This window comes from Cephus cinctus, unplaced genomic scaffold (genome assembly GCF_000341935.2).
Source record: "Cephus cinctus unplaced genomic scaffold, Ccin1 Ccin1_scaffold1762, whole genome shotgun sequence".
Taxonomy (NCBI): Eukaryota; Metazoa; Arthropoda; class Insecta; order Hymenoptera; family Cephidae; genus Cephus; species Cephus cinctus.
In genome coordinates this window covers 198,838-215,260 of record NW_014333980.1, presented here as the reverse complement: position 1 = coordinate 215,260, position 16,423 = coordinate 198,838, and the positions used below count along the sequence as shown (strand labels likewise).

The 16,423-nt window shown below is 33.1% G+C and overlaps 3 protein-coding genes across 11 annotated transcripts; 2 read left to right on the top strand and 1 right to left on the bottom strand.

The window, feature by feature from the left end:
• Nucleotides 1-67: 67 nt before the first annotated feature.
• On the bottom strand, nucleotides 68-4,230 carry LOC107273598 (guanine nucleotide-binding protein G(i) subunit alpha). Of its 2 annotated transcripts, XM_015751968.2 has the most exons (4): nucleotides 4,079-4,230; nucleotides 2,458-2,642; nucleotides 1,995-2,281; nucleotides 68-1,919 (listed from the first exon to the last, which is right to left on the bottom strand). In XM_015751968.2, the coding sequence occupies exons 1-4, from the start codon at nucleotides 4,197-4,199 to the stop codon at nucleotides 1,442-1,444; spliced, it is 1,071 nt and encodes a 356-aa protein (XP_015607454.1). In that variant the 5' UTR covers nucleotides 4,200-4,230; the 3' UTR covers nucleotides 68-1,441. The 2 variants fall into 2 exon arrangements, with proteins under 2 accessions (XP_015607454.1, XP_024946743.1); XM_025090975.1 differs by lacking the exon at nucleotides 2,458-2,642 and having other exon boundaries at nucleotides 4,079-4,214.
• On the top strand, nucleotides 4,201-8,901 carry LOC107273594 (delta(24)-sterol reductase). Of its 8 annotated transcripts, none has more exons than XM_025090971.1 (8): nucleotides 5,835-5,922; nucleotides 6,331-6,530; nucleotides 6,638-6,699; nucleotides 6,766-6,957; nucleotides 7,179-7,334; nucleotides 7,401-7,506; nucleotides 7,631-7,984; nucleotides 8,072-8,775. In XM_025090971.1, the coding sequence occupies exons 4-8, from the start codon at nucleotides 6,769-6,771 to the stop codon at nucleotides 8,773-8,775; spliced, it is 1,509 nt and encodes a 502-aa protein (XP_024946739.1). In that variant the 5' UTR covers nucleotides 5,835-5,922; nucleotides 6,331-6,530; nucleotides 6,638-6,699; nucleotides 6,766-6,768. The 8 variants fall into 8 exon arrangements, with proteins under 8 accessions (XP_024946734.1, XP_015607446.1, XP_024946735.1 ...); XM_025090972.1 differs by having other exon boundaries at nucleotides 6,635-6,699; XM_025090969.1 differs by having other exon boundaries at nucleotides 6,605-6,699.
• LOC107273586 lies at nucleotides 8,397-16,325 on the top strand. The gene is made up of 19 exons (XM_015751941.2): nucleotides 8,397-8,522; nucleotides 9,015-9,098; nucleotides 9,176-9,311; nucleotides 9,458-9,672; nucleotides 9,759-9,979; nucleotides 10,063-10,358; nucleotides 10,428-10,531; nucleotides 10,610-10,808; nucleotides 10,874-11,410; nucleotides 11,502-11,696; nucleotides 11,816-12,031; nucleotides 12,115-13,352; nucleotides 13,424-14,120; nucleotides 14,197-14,414; nucleotides 14,496-15,144; nucleotides 15,226-15,470; nucleotides 15,541-15,745; nucleotides 15,811-15,890; nucleotides 15,957-16,325. Exons 2-19 carry the CDS (start codon nucleotides 9,078-9,080, stop codon nucleotides 16,095-16,097), a joined length of 5,613 nt encoding a protein of 1,870 aa, XP_015607427.1. The 5' UTR covers nucleotides 8,397-8,522; nucleotides 9,015-9,077; the 3' UTR covers nucleotides 16,098-16,325.
• Nucleotides 16,326-16,423: the final 98 nt, after the last annotated feature.

Below are 16,423 nucleotides of genomic sequence, written 5' to 3'. Positions count from 1 at the left end.
ATAATTGTACTTACTACCCTTACAATTATTTAATTTCACTTTTTAATCCAATAAACAAGACTAAGAGTTCTTAGAAAAATGCTTTTTTTATTCAAAATACGCTGTATATAAAGACAATATTTTTCTTCGCTTCTTCGACATTTTTGCAGAGCAAATGTCAACGAGCCTACCATTTAAATAACGTGTTCAAGTGCTTATAAAAAATACGATTGTAAAAGTCTTGTATAAAAGGTCTTGGGCAAATTCATTTATGTACGTATAAAAACGAAAATATATTTCACGATAAACGTACGTCGATGTTAATTATGAGTGATAACTTATATGTGTGTAACGGGGGGCGGAATGTGTCGAGTGATTTCTCTTGTTCAAGTTTTTGAAGATTTTCGGAAACAGAAAGAATAAAAGGAAAACAAAGTAACAAAGGTGTGCAAGCACTTAGTACGATAAATCGCATGGGATTCTTAACAAATTATATACAGAGACGCACCACTAAATTAGGGGCTAACTAGTTACTAATTAGTACACTAGATACAAAAGTTGGGAGTTAATTAAAGAAAAAAAAAAAATAATGTTATTCTCTTACTTAGAGAGCTCATTGTCATAAGAGATTCGACGATTATCCAAAATAATTCTTTGATTACGACGCGTTTACTCGTTTTAACAATGTTCCTTTCTTTTTTGATTAAGTATCGGTAGTGGAAAGGACTTGCCTACAATACATAACAAATTTTCGGCAATACTGCTCAAACGCAAATGTATCTTAGAAAAGAAAAAGGAAGTAGGTACATCTCTTATTATGCATATATCTATCGCTAATTAATACGCCGTTACAGAAATCGCCAATCAAAATTGGGCAATGTTTCTTTTCTTCTTTTTCGTTTTTATTGGCTTATCATTAAATTCAGACTAATCGGCTGTTTTTTAAATCGAGGTCGGGAGCAGGGTTATCGCGATTGGAAGAATTCATAACTACCACTGCAACTACAATTGCTTTGAAACGTTTGCCATCTTGGCCAACACATTAACATGCAGCATATAAATTATTGAGATGCATATACTCTAAGTTTTTAACATCTTCTATGTGAGAAAAACTTTAAAGTCAATGGTTCACTCTCACAGTCTCTTAACCCTTCTTATTGATGCACACAATTTCAGTCTCATGAGATATGCGTTACGTTAAAGTCAGGATCATAAAAACAACCCACGACATATTATTCAGATAAAAGATACATACTTTTTTAAATAGTTAAATGTAGTGCAAAGGATAAAATTGATTGAGAGACCATTATTAAACTTCAACTTCAAAGTTTCTACGTAGGAAGAGTCGTTGTTCTCTGATGACGATCGTTAAAACTAATAATTCACAGAATTTTGTATTTTTTTGTTGTCTGTTTTGATATTTGTGAAATTGAATGGAAAGTACCGTTTAGCATCGTGAGAATTAGCTCAGCAAACCGCAATTGCTTAAGTTGTTCTTAATTATAACGTCAGTCACAGCGTCGAACACAAACTGTATATTGGACGTGTCGGTGGCACACGTGAAATGTGTGTAGATTTGTTTTTGATCTTTCCTCTTGTTTAGATTCTCAAATTTCATTTGAATATACGAAGCACACTCCTCATAAATATTAGCACCCTTATACTCGGGAAAGCAGATAGTCAAAGGACTCCTGGATATCTTCTCTTCGAAGAGGTCTTTTTTGTTTAGAAATAATATAATGGATGTCTCGACAAACCATTTACTGTTGCATATCGAGTCAAATAATTTTGTAGACTCTATCATTCTGTTCATTTCCTCGTCCTCAGCGAGAACAAGATCATAGCCACTGAGTGCTACGCAGAAGATGATTGCTGTCACTCCTTCGAAGCAGTGAATCCATTTTTTACGTTCAGAACGTTGACCCCCAACATCGAACATTCTGTAAGTGGAATATAAGAGTAAGTACAGAAAATAAAACTAACAAAATCAGAGTAAAAAACAGCTTAACACGTACTTGAAGTGTAAACCCTTGAAAGAAAAATGTGTTTCCACTATTCCTGTAGTTTTTACGCGTGTCCTCAGGACATCCTGCTGTGTTGGAATGTAATTGGGCTGTGCTATGCGGTCCAGAGCATTAAGATAATATGCTGCCGAATCATTCAGTTGATATTCCCTGCTACGTGTGAAACAGAGCTGCACTCCCGCGTCCTGCCATAATCTCTTCATTAATAGTACCAGTTCTCCTGTTAGCTCTCCCTCTTCTGCTGCCGAAGCTAGGGTGAAAAATTGCCGGGCTATGTCCTACAATATAACATGCCAGTGTTATATTATTTAAATAGTATTAAATTAGCTATTAAGGCTCTAGCAATCCATATTGATAGTTATTCACATTCAAAACATGAAAGTAACACAAAACTGACATAAGCATGCTTATCACTAAATCCAAATATTATACAAACTATCTTAAACTGACTTACAGCTTTATTGGGATCTGCAAAATCAATTCTGAGCTGTCCCATGGCTCGGATTATTGCCATAAGACTCTGTATTGTGTTGCTGTATACCACTGGTTTATATTGCTCGCATTCTTCTTTACTATATCCAGTTTCATGAATAATTTTCATCTGTTTTACAATTGTGGATTTGCCCGACTCGCCAGCACCTTGAAATATGTTCATGAAGTTCAGTCTCAATGCTCTTATCATTTCACATGATGTATAGTAGTTCATTCATAATATTCATGTTTACCAAGTTCTTACACAAATGCATGATTCTTAAAACTTATTAGTATTCATTCTTTCATTCATTCACACTTCCCACTCTTCAACATATCTTTTCCGATTCTGAGAAAGAGTCTCTATGTCAGGAAAAGATAGGTACTTGTGGAGTAAATGACTACTATGTGAATCATCTTTTAAATGTGGGTGACACAGCTTGTATCAGATATATCATATAGATGTTCAATGCTATATGCTATGTGAAGACACAACTGGTGTGCTTATCAGTCACAAAGGTAAACTTTTGAACAAATACCCTGACTCATGCAACCCAAATGGAATTTCCTGGGTTGGATTATATTAATAGAAAGTAACAGAAGTGGCTTCTTTATATTATTATTAAAAGTTACCCATTACATGGCTTATGTACCCATTCAATTTTTATGTGAACCAATGGAGAAACTTGTGAAATTCTTTTAATGAATGTCGCAATTTTCTAATATACTACAAAGTCACATTATTATCTGCTTTGCATAAAATAATACGAGCGTGTGCATCTAATTAAATTAACGAAGTACTATTTTTCCAGAAAAATGCAAAGTTCATTGTAAACATACTTTAAACAAAATTCGAAAATGAAACTAATAACAACAAATTATCTAAGATCGTTGACCACGTTTATTGTTGTTGATTTTTAATGCAAAAACTCGCAGCTTGCAATATACGATCGTCGCGAATATTTCATGCATAACGAAAACGGTAGCAAGTATACGTGCCAAATATTGCAAAAACGACAAACTGATAATCATTGCACAATAATCCAGAGATAGTCATAAATAATTCATTAGTTGCAAATGCTAATCGAAAAATATAATAAACATTACCACAAGGGAAATTACCATTCGATGAAATGCAAAATGGAAGTGGGAATTAATTAATAAACAATTAAAAAATAATAACAACAGAACATTTTCTCGACGAAGATCCATATACGTCGTGCAGCGCAATCTTCTCTTTTATATAATTCGCAGAAGGAGTGTCACTGAATCATACTTCGAATACTCGAACTAAGCTAACCGGGTGTTTTCAAATCAATTACCAATGATTGTTTATAATTAAACTAAACTAATTAACAATACCGTATCAATTGCAATAGAATTAATAACTAAATTCAGGATATACACAAATTTTCAAAACAATTCTCAATAAATTACAACGAACTCAGAAATTCAAATTCTCCTCATGGAAGTGGCCGTTGTTGCCCCAACCTGAGAAGTCCCCCTTAACAAATATCGATATACAATCATACAAATTGACGACAAAGAATCAAAAAACATGATTATAAACGATGGACGTGTAATAAAAGAATAATGGTGATTACCGAGCAGTAAGAGTTTGACCTCGCTGGCAGCGCGTTCGCCATCGGCTCGAAGGTCCTTGTCGATCTTCTTCGAGCGTTCGGCGGCTTCCTTCTCACCGGTAGTACTCACGGCACAGCCCATCCTCTACGAAGGAGGATCGGGTTAAACCGTATAATTTCGAGGTCTCCTCTTTCGAATGTCTGACACTTGCTGCTCGGCCGTGGGAACCGCCCGCCTTTCTTCGGCACACCGACAATAAGAGCGACAATAATGGCACCAGGTAAGGAACGCGCACTTAGAATCTATCCAAACGATGAAAATCCTGCACCCTTTCACTTGGCAAGTCCACTCGATTTTTTCAAATTTTTCCACTCCTGACAGTTTGTCCAGGTTTACGTGCAGCTGCGTGCAATACAGCGACGCGCCCACGATTCGCCGTTGGTCGTTTTGCCGACGCGCAGACGCGATATCTTTTCCTTTCTGTCCCTTTCCTTCCTTTTCCGTTCACGATGGAGAAAACGGGACTGACTAATCACAATGTCGGACCCCGGGCCCGCAGTAGCTGCCGCCATCTGAAGGCCATCTTTGAAAACGACGCCATGACACATGTCGCGACTTCCCGGTTTATCAAGAACTTTTTTTGTATTCTTTAAGAATTTATGATTAGAAAAATATTAATGGTTATAGAATCACAGACTTACTTGCATGTATTATCTGCTTTCAATTAATATATAAATATTTTATATGAAATCTTTGCAATATGTCGTTTTACTAAGAGAGTAATATGTTAGAAAATCAAAATTTACTAAAGACTGCTAAAGACTGGCCGCACTCTTGGATTTTAGTTAGTAATAATATGATTTTATACCATTCGAAGCGTATACAATGTTTCAATACGCACGCTTACTGATTGGCTGAAATAATTCACGTATTGGAGTCAAATCCGAAAAATCAAGTGAAGAAGAATCGAGGGATAATGAAAGAATAAATCAGCTGTCTACGCTCTGGGAGAACTTTCGTCACTTATCGCTGTACACTTGTGCACAAGGCTCAATTATCATAGAGAATTTTAAATTTTTACACTAACCTTGGTCATCGACCCTTTCAGAGATCATATATTTATAGGATCATCACACGACTCGTACATTCATCATAAATATATGTTTATTCACGTCCCAACTGACATTTACAAAATGATAACGAACACCCTATTGCAAATCACTCTCCATATTTTTAATTTACAAACTAGAAGACAGTGTACAGCATCAGTTTAAACACCATTTTATTATTCATCAATACATTAGGATCAAGTCAGTCATATAATTAATCTACTATCATTCACTGTCATATTACTATAATGAATACAGTTCTAGATTAAGCTCATATAAAGTTTCATTCACAGACACGTGTAACCTTGTCCGCATTCATATCTTTCTCCTAAAACCTAAATATTATACGGCTAACTGTTACAAGTAAAACGTACCGGTACGTGCATGGTAATTGTGGCTGGTCTAATTTCATTCAATTGCTCAGCTTATTAACTTAATCTATATATAAAGCATCTAACTACACCGTCGAATGACTCCTATCGCTTTCGCACTCCCCATGCACTTTATGGTTTGAATATTTGAAATATTCGCAATAGGAAAAAAAGAAATATTAATTGTCATTCGTCGCACACAGCACAAGTTAAGTCCATCGTGTACAACAAAGGAAAGTTAATTGTACAAGATACCATTGTGAAACGGTTTATTTATCTGGACCTATAAAATCAATGTCAATGCAGATACCGTTGATGTTCCCTCTGGCAGTGCAAGAGAATATAAGTTGCTGCTACTCCGGATGCAAAAACAGGCCCCAAAAGGTAGAACCCACCAAACCAGTATATGGCAAGTACTTCATTTCCTATTCTTCTTGCGTGGCAGATATGCGAAATGGATATCCAAGCTATTAGAATTCACAATAAACCTATGGAATCGCGAACCTTCTCGAGATTCTAAATAAATACTTCATTCCTACTCTAGTTATTATCTTTGTCTTACAATAAAATCTTGCTGTCATATCATTTTACGTATTGTTCGTTTAATCACGCATATAGTCCTTCATTTTTATGTGGATCGTCTATTTTACAAGATCGGATTGTCATCTTTGGAAAAATAATTAATAGTTAATGAAATTCGTACCGCATAGACTGATAGTTGGGGATTAAAACATTCTAGTTTGTGTTACATACGGACCGAGTGCTTTGATATCCTATGTATTATATTTTCAGATATAATCGATCGCCGATAAGAGATCCAACGTTCGTATCCAAGCTCACGATACACGACGCCTTACGTCACTCATATGAATGCGATCGCACGTCAGTCTCACTGGTCTTTATAGTCTGAGGAAAATAGTAGTCGCGAATCTCAATATCACGCAAAGTGTCACATGGAATATTTTCATACGATCTGCGTTTAACGAAAATTTGTAAGTTTTACACAATTGTTTGCTGTTACCATGATATAAGCTGCAATCGATAAGCGTTATTCTGTCTTGTAAAGTACATGGAGTCTGATACGAATTGATTAAAGAAGAGTTTCAGAGTAATTCAGAGATACTGTCACAGTGTTTCTATAACAGTACAAGGAGAACGCATGTAAGACTATGAAGTATTTATTAATAGTCAAAAAATATTTATTTGCAAAATTATTATTTATTTCAGAATATGGCAGCACAAGCCGATTCTCTATTTGAGTACGTGCTCATTAATTATCGATGGATCTTCGTTATATTCTTCTTGCTTCCGTTATCTTTGCTATTTGAGATCTTCAATTGTACGAGGAACTGGATAGTCTTCAAATTAAGCAGCGCGCCTAAGCAACATGAAAAGAAAGTGCGAAATATTCAACGACAGGTAAGTGTACTAAGTAAATATGCTCATATTTACTTTTTTTTAATAAAAATAATTAATTGCGCTCAGAGCCACCTTTTGGCCACGTGAGGCTTAATACAAGTACTAGATAATTGATATTGATTACGTCATTACAGTTCTCCAAGTATATATGTAATAGTGCTGAGGAGTAATAATTATATTATAATTTCAATTAATAAATTCCACGTTCATGTTAATTTCAGATAAAAGAATGGAGAAATTCTGGAGCAAATCAACAAATGTGTACAGCTCGTCCAGGATGGCAAACCATGAGTTTTCGACAAGCACGGTACAAGTCATCTATGTTCAATGTGAATATCAATATGGTTGATGTTCTAGAAGTGAACGTTGAAAAACAGGTATCGAAATGTCTAATTAAAAAATTATATAATTATTGTATTAAAAATATTTTTATAAAATTTTAGTACGTTCGTGTAGAACCTATGGTAACTATGGGACAATTATCAGCTACTCTAGCACCATTAGGATGGACAATCCCGGTGCTTCCCGAAATCGATGACTTGACAGTAGGTGAGTTCCTGTAGGAAGGCATATGAGTTTATGAATATTTCATAAAATGTTTGTTGACTAAGCAATTTTTTATATAGGAACAGAAAATTAAGCTAGTTTTAATGTATTTGGTTTTATTGTATAGGGGGTCTCGTAATGGGCACTGGAATTGAATCCAGTTCGCATAAATTTGGTCTCTTTCAACACATTTGTCGTAATTTTGAAATTGCACTGTGTGATGGTTCTATTATCAATTGTTCCAAGGATAATGATCCAGATTTATTTTACTCAATACCATGGTCACACGGTACACTTGGATTTTTACTATCTGTGAACTTGGATATAATACCGGCTGAGAAATATATAAAATTGGAATACGAGCCTGTTACGAGTTTAAAGGATGCTTGCGAGGTATTCAAAAGACAAACTTATAAGAAGGATAATAATCAGTTTATAGAGGGTCTCATGTTTTCGAAGGACAAGGGTGTCATTATGACAGGTGAGATAATTAATTATACGAAGTTTTCCTTTTTTAGGTAATTTAATTATTGATAATTGGAAAATGATATTGAATTGGATTTTTTAGGAAATATGACGTCACAAGTTGAAGAACATCTCGTGAATCCAATAGGCAGATGGTACAAGCCCTGGTTCTTCACGCACGTTGAGAGCAAATTCAGAAATGGTTCAAAAGTGGAGTACATCCCTCTGCGAGATTATTATCACAGACATACAAAATCCTTGTTTTGGGAATTAAATGATATTATTCCATTTGGAAATAATCCTTTGTTCAGATATCTTTTAGGTTGGATGATGCCACCTAAGGTGGCATTACTGAAACTCACGCAGACTGCAGCAACTAAAAAACTTTATGAACAAAATCATATTATCCAAGATATGTTGGTTCCTATAGAAAGACTAGAGGAGAGTATTTTGAAATTTCATAATGCAGTTCGGGTTTACCCATTATGGCTTTGTCCATTCAAACTCACACCAGAACCAGGATTGGTAAATTCGCGAACCTCAAAGGATGAAATGTACGTTGACATTGGTGTTTACGGTGTCCCAAAAATAAGTAATTTCAAAGCTGTAGAAAGTACCAGAGACATTGAGGAATTCGTTAGAAATGTTAAAGGCTATCAAATGCTATATGCTGACACTTACACTACTAGAGAAGAATTTCGAGAAATGTTTAATCATTCCTTATATGATAAAGTCCGAGAAAGATTTCAGTGCAATAGAGCATTCCCAGAGGTCTATGATAAAGTCAATAAAAATGCACGAATTTAATATTAATATTTCAATACATTTTTCAAAAAATAACACTATTGTATTCTTTCAATAAATTTTGGTAATCAACGAAATTTCGGATTTCCTCAATTGTATTCCTTTACGATACAGCTTTCGTTAAGCTATTAGGCAGTAACAATTATAAGTTAATACAGTGTTTATTTTCTAGCTAGTACTATAGTAGCGAATATCCTTCCATAGTTTTTCTGTGTTTTGAAATCTAATTTAATCATACATAGCAAAGGCAAATTGTCCTGACTTTATTAAGACAGTTCAGTGACAGGGAACGATGTTCCAGTAAGATGGTCTCCTTGGTATATCTTGTAAGTATTAATTTAAAATTAATAAAAATAAAGCTTAATTACTCCATAATAAATTCTTTATAAATTGTTCCCCTTAGTTTCTTGCATGCGCGCTAATCACGACGAACGCAACGGAATTTAATGTGACTTCAACATCCACCGAGTATTTGGATAACCGTTTGAAGGAGGTCAAAGTTGAAATAGCCAAAGCTCACAATGAAGAATTTGCACCAGGTACAAAATTTCTCACAGTTTTCACTTTTATCATTCCAAGAGATATTTTACAATTGCCATAACAGAGCTATTAATGCTTTGAGGCACGTAGAATAAACTGCAAAATAAAAGAAGTAGTAAAAGAAAATATATTTTGGTAATCACAGACAGGCCAAGTATCTACAACGTACAGTGGGAACGATTATGGAGCAAATCATTAAGCACAAAACACGCAATGACAGTGAATATGTTTGAGAAAACATTCGTTCTGGATGGAAATCGTATAATGTCGATTGCTATAGAAATTGATCCAAAAAACAAGAACTCGACTCTACAGGAAATTTCTATAATTCGTCAGGAACAAACTGTCAAATTCATAAGAGTAAATGATAATTCCCTATTACGTTATGAGTATTAGAATTTCATTATTAATTATTGTACAATTGATATTATTTTTGTTATTGACAGAGTACTGTGTGGAAGAACAGTCTGTATTTTCTAGTATGCCAGGAATCTGGACCATGTAGTCTTTATACTGGGAAAGTGACAAAGACACAAAATTTAGTATTAACATATCGACATACTATTCGCAATAAAGGTACTTTTGAGGATGCTGCTTTTTTCACTCAAAATAATCAGCTGTATTTAGTAGTTGCCGAGAATACAGGTCGATACACAATGCCTTCGGTGTGAGTGAGATATTAAATTTTGAAGTATTTTTATTAATAGTAATTAATATCTTATATTAATTATTGATTGATTAATTACATAGAATTTATCGTTGGATGGGCACTTATATGGATATCATTGAAGAAGTAATGACAACTGGAGCAGTATCAGTGACAACGTTTAAACATAAACATTCAGAGATAATTATTTTTGCACAAAATGTTAATGGCAATCCAAGGATTGGATCTGGAGTTTATCGATTCAAAAATGATGTGTTGGAAAATATTCAATTTTTGGCAACGGATGCTCCGCACTCTATACAACATTATACTCATATGGATTCTACTTTTGTACTTGTCGTTAATGAGAATAAACCAAGTGACGTATTTTGGTGGGATGGTAATTGACAATCATTTGACTTAAATCATTAATTGTCAATTCGATTTGTAATTAAAATTTCTATCATAGGAAAGGAATTACTCAAGTGGATGGAAATTGTTGATATCAAATCACCGAGCATTGTTAGAATTATTCACACTATGGAGGATACATTGTTTTTTGTAGCTTACATGGTAGGAATTACTTAATTAAAATCTTATACCTTTAATCAAATTTCACTTTAAAGTGTATTTTACTTATTTCTGTTTCAGAATACTGTTCAAGTATATCGTTTACTTAATGCAGCATATACAAAGTTAGATCCTTTTGTATTAGAAGATCGAATACGAATAACTGATATGGATATTTGGATGAATGATAAAATCATTACACTGATTCTAGTCACGTTGGGACCGAACAATCTTCATCACATAGAACCATTAGATTTAGTCATCAAAAAAATTACGAACGGTATGGAGCAAATTTAATTGAATTTAATTCGATAATGGCATTAATGATTTTATTTTTTTTAACAGGATTATTGAACCAAAAGATAGAGTCAGCTTTTAAATGCTTGCAAAATTTGGCAGATCGCTTAAAGGAAAGAATGCCAAACGTAGAAGAGGCCAAATCATTATGGCCAAGACTTTTGTCTTCTTCAGAAAATATCAATATTACAGAATCCATAAAATTTACAGATATGATACTCAAATCCGGAAGTGTAAAAAACACAGACGTGTCGATCACTGAGGAAATCATGAGACCTAGTGAAATTTCAAATAATTTGCAAACTCTTAAAAGCACTGCTGATAAAATTCTTTTGGAATCTCAAAAAACCGTGCAGAAAAACAAACCCAATCTGTTCACAGGAAATATGGTCATTCGATCAAATGCATCTTTTAACGAGCTGCATGTAGATTCATTGGAAACGAATTTCTTTAATAATGAAAATATCGATTTCAAGCAAATTATATCCCGTAGTAAAAAGCAAGAATTTTCAGAACCTCTAAAAGGCAAACACGTTATCATAAATACTTTATTAATGGAATCCCATTGTGGAATTCCTTTCCAATGTAAGTATACAATTTTTAATCGGTTTTGAATAACATTTTCAATGCATGTAATATATGGATTATTAAACAATTATGTAATTTTCAATCACAGATTGGAGTCAGAAGGACAAACCATGGCGAATGTCATTGAATAAAAGTGATAGGAATATGGATTTTATAAATAATACTATTCTCATAAAATCTAATCTAAACGTCAATGAACTTAGAGTTCATAAATTGAATAATGTTCAATTAGAGGAATTTTTCGATGATCTGTTTATACCAGGTTACAGACAACACATAACAGGTATTTTTTTTAACATAGTAATAAAATTTCAAATTTTACTGTTTGTTAATAAACAATTTTTCTTTTTAATTGTGAACGAGCCTGTATACATATATATTTATCATAAATTATATCCCCAGGCAATATCATTTTCAAAAAAGCTCTTAAAGTAGTGAATCTTACTACGGAAACTTTGAATGGAATACCGTCAAATCATTTGATTACAAAAACAACAGATCAACAACTACAGAATGTGTACATAAAGTCACTAGGTGTACAAAATCTTGTGGCCGACACTATAAATGGCGTCCCTGTGTCTCAGGCTGCTATGACTACAAAGAAAAATCATATAAAAGGTAAGATTACTTCTTCAATGATTTAAAGAACAAAATATGTGTCTTAAAAGAAGAAAGTAACTCAATTGCATCTTGTGTTTCAGGCGAAGTGATAATGTCAGATCTCGAAATTACCGATGAGCTCATCTATGATAGTAATGGCAATTTTTCAGAAATACGTCCAACATTCATTTACGATGATGTGACAATTCTTGGCGATCTGATCATAAAAAATCTTGATGTAAAATCCAAAAATTCTATTATACTTCGCGGAAAGGAGATCAATATCGAAAAACTGTTTAACACTTCATGGACAAAATCGAGCAACCAAGTCATCACTAACAGTATTACTTTAAAGAAAGGTGTAACGATTGATAATCTTCAAACGAAATATCTAAATGGACTCACTGAGGATGATTTTCTTTATACGACAATGAAAGAGATACCTGAAGATTTTGGAAAACTACATTTTCATAGTTTTGAAACTGGCGGATCATTATTTTCTGACAAGTCCAAGCCGAGCTATTATTTATTTGCTGGAGAGTCGTTAATAGTAAATGCAAAATTACACATAGAAAATCTGACAGTACGTCATTTATATACAAAGTTTTTCAATAAATTTCCTGTTGACAGTTTGGGTAAAAATATTGTAACGGAATTCCCGCATGACGTGGTTTTCGAAACTGTTCTTGTAAATGATTTCGTTAGAGCCGATCAAATGTCTATTTCGTCTCTGAATGACGTGCACATGACTGAATTTTTCAAAAAAGCAATTTACGTGGATGGTAACTACAATATGGAAACTGTGAACGTCCAACAATTTAATGTTTTCAATTTTAACGTCGAAAATATTAATGGAAAACTGCTGAATGACATTTTCGCGATATTCACTCAAAGTCATTTGGCTTTACAAAATTTGAGTATCGATGGCAATTTGGAAGTAGAGGGAAATTTGAAAGTTAATTACATAAATGACAATGAAACTGAAGACTATTTAAGTATGATCGTATCGACCGATCATGTTATAGCAGATGGACCATACATTATAGAAAATCTAACAGTTCACGGTGATATGTACATAAATTTTCTACATGGTGAGAAATTGGAAAATCTATTGTTAAACAAATTTTCGAAAACTCAAGAACAAACGATACCTGGATCATTTTCTTTCTACAATGTAAAATCCAATAATCTGACTGTAAACTTTATAAATGATTGTGATATGTCAAAGTTATTATTTATCGATCAGCCATTGATTTTCAATAGAAACGTTACATTCAATGATTTATTTATTAAACAAGATGTCTTTACAACGGTACTAAACAACAACAATATTACTACGGTAATTTAACAATTATATCTAATAACTGTTTGTTGCTATTCCCAATTTGATAATTGTACTTTTTATTACAGCTATATGACAATTTATTGTTCGTTCCATCAACGAATATACATAATTTAACAATAAATGGAAGACTCTCTTGGGAGACGTTGGCGTCAAATGAGAATTCTCTTTCTTATTTGTACGAAAATGCCGTGACGAGGAATACAAATCAAATTATTCTACAAGACACAATATTCGTGAACAATGTATCAGCTGTGGATGTTCAATCGGATGAAAATCTTGCAAATTTAAGTATTGTTGATATCGTATCCGATTCGGTCCTTTCAAAAGATAATACAAGCGTTGAGATAAGCGGTAGAAAAGTCTTCAATAACGACTTGTCTATGGAAAATTTAAATGTCATCAACAATACATACGTACTTAGTATAAATGGAGCAGATATACGCTATATAAATTCCTCTATTGTTAAGAAATTCAATCAAGAAACAATAACGGGACCTACGATATTTAAAGGAGATGTTACGATTGGACGTCTTTTTGTAAAAAGTGGTAACGTTCATGGTAGGCCTATCAGAGGATTAGTTCAAAATACGGATATTTTGCCAAACGGGATAGTTTTTCAAAATCTCGAGATAAAGGGTCGTCTAATATCAAAAATGTTAGATGGCATAGATTTTCAAGACTTTATGGCAAATCGAGTTTCTCTGAGTGGTGATCATCAAGTTTTTGGAAACTTTCAATTTAACAAACGAATAGTAGTAACGGGTACGTTTTAAAAAATAGTTTTTAATAAATGGGAATAAAATCAATAACAAATTGATGTTATTAAATTGTTTTTCAGATAATGCAGTCATTGACACGATCAATAATATAACAATGAGCGACTTGATTGTCAATGGAAAGAAGGAAGAACAAATAATTTATGGATCAAAATTATTTTCAAATAACTTAATTGTTCATGGACATATGTATGCTCCATTAATTAATAATATGGATATTGTGAACGAATACAGAAATGGCATAGTGAATGATGACTCTGTTGATATTTATGGTGATCTCGTGAGTATAAAAGTATAGTTAAAGAAATTAAAGTCTGTTTTTGTTTCAAGTATTGTTTACATAATTTATGCACATTTGTAGGTTTTTCAATCAAATGTTGACATTCGGCCAGGAACAAATGTCTCTGGTTATCTAAACGGAATGAGTTTGCATCGCGTTAATGATGAATTTGGCAGCGAAGTCCAAGGAAGTCTTGTAGAATTGAAACGAAATGAACATCTTATAGAGAACACGATAACGAAATTTGTAAACGTTTCTCAGAGTTTGTCAAATATCTTCTTTTATTTAGAAAATGAAGAAAAATTAGAATTGAGAGTGCCAAACGTAGAACGCATTATCGTTAAATATATAGAATCTATAACAAAATTGAATATGTATGGAAACGAATTGGGTAGATATTGTGGGCTTCCGGATTCTTGTCCTTGTCCAACACAATACTCGGCTGAAATCTTAGATAAGGATTGTAAAATTTGGAAAAATAATGATTCTGAAATTCTGTACAATTTTTATGAGCCAAATGGAGCTTTTGGTATAAACATTTTCACGAATTCAATATCAAGCAGCCGAGAATGCACTGGAAATGATCCGAATAAGGAATTTATAAAAATAGCTTGGATGACACCAAAAGCTGATTATAAAGAACAATTAGGAGAAGGTTTGGGAGTAAATTTTCAAACAACGCTGCTGCGACAAGGTTTTGTAAAGGATGTCGAAGTACTAACTTATAATGGTATTCATAATTTAAACTAGAAATGTGGAATAGTTTTTACAATTAAATATGCCCTTTTCTGATTATTGTTTTTACTTATAGAGAATATATATATCATCTTGGCTATTTACTACGATGCCACCCAATCATCTCATCAATTGGAATCTCCTATCTATAAGCTAGATTGGACTACGAGGAAGATAACATTAGCTCAAAATATCAGTACAAATGGTGCATGGGCTCTTGAAACTTTTAAAATTCCTGGGCAGGGCCCCTACCTTCTTGTGGGCTGTTCGCAATATCAGGCTGAATCTCAATTATACAGAATTAATCCAATCAGTTCAAAGGTATGACATCCAAATTGCTTTATATTTTCTCTGTCATAATGAATTGTGTAAAGTTATATTATGTTTCTAGTTTGAACTTGTGAGAACTTTTGCAAGTGCCAGTCGCCATGTGAAGAGCTTGGTCCAACAAACAGACTACTTTATTCTATTAGACGATCCTGTCACCAATTCGGTTCATATATTTCAATATAACTTCGTCTTTAATAATTTCTACTTTTATCAAAATCTTTATTTTGATAGTAGAATCACTTCCATCGAAGTCTTTTATGCAGGAGGTAATTTCAAAATTAAACTTTTATTAAATGATTAACAAGCATACAATTACACACCATTTTTTTAGAATTCAAATCTAGTGACTCCTACATCATTATAACAACTGAAGAAGGGAAACTTCATATTTATGAATATATGTTTTTCGGGGTAATTATAATTTGCAGTTATTTCTAGCATAGTTTGATAATTATTAAATAATATTTAATTTTTTAGAAATTTCAACTAAAAACTGTTCACTGGGTCAATGACATCCAAACAGCAGTACCCTTCTATTTCAAAGGACACCGTTATGTATTTGTAGGCACCAAACAGTACAGTTCAGTATTTAAAATTGTTGGTCAAGGACCTGATTAAGTATGCAGGAACTTGTAATTCTTTGATGTATCAGTGATACATTTGTTATTAATTATTTATGTCTATGTAAATGTATATGGGTTTGTGCCGGAACCAAATTCAGGAATGTATCCTACTACATACCATATTTATTGAAAAGTATTTATATTATTTTATATATTGTAGTGATTCTATAGAATCCATTATAATCAGTGTTACGTAAAGATTAAATATATACATTGCAGCATGTGTAAGGTATCTTAATATTTATACCTGAACACAGACCATCAAATTAATATTCCGTTAGCATTGTTCAAACATGAATAGCATATATTATATATGTATAT

Coding starts and splice junctions, on each gene's coding strand:
- LOC107273598 (XM_015751968.2), bottom strand. CDS start 4,199: ATGGGCTGTGCCGTGAGTACTACCGGTGAGAAGGAAGCCGCCGAACGC. Junction 2,282..2,457: donor TTGCAGATCCCAATAAAGCT/GTAAGTCAGTTT, acceptor GTTATATTGTAG/GACATAGCCCGGCAATTTTT. Junction 1,920..1,994: donor TTCAAGGGTTTACACTTCAA/GTACGTGTTAAG, acceptor TTCCACTTACAG/AATGTTCGATGTTGGGGGTC.
- LOC107273594 (XM_025090968.1), top strand. Junction 6,958..7,178: donor TGCGAAATATTCAACGACAG/GTAAGTGTACTA, acceptor TGTTAATTTCAG/ATAAAAGAATGGAGAAATTC. Junction 7,507..7,630: donor AATCGATGACTTGACAGTAG/GTGAGTTCCTGT, acceptor TTTATTGTATAG/GGGGTCTCGTAATGGGCACT.
- LOC107273586 (XM_015751941.2), top strand. CDS start 9,078: ATGGTCTCCTTGGTATATCTT. Junction 9,980..10,062: donor CGATACACAATGCCTTCGGT/GTGAGTGAGATA, acceptor TTAATTACATAG/AATTTATCGTTGGATGGGCA. Junction 10,359..10,427: donor TGACGTATTTTGGTGGGATG/GTAATTGACAAT, acceptor TTTCTATCATAG/GAAAGGAATTACTCAAGTGG.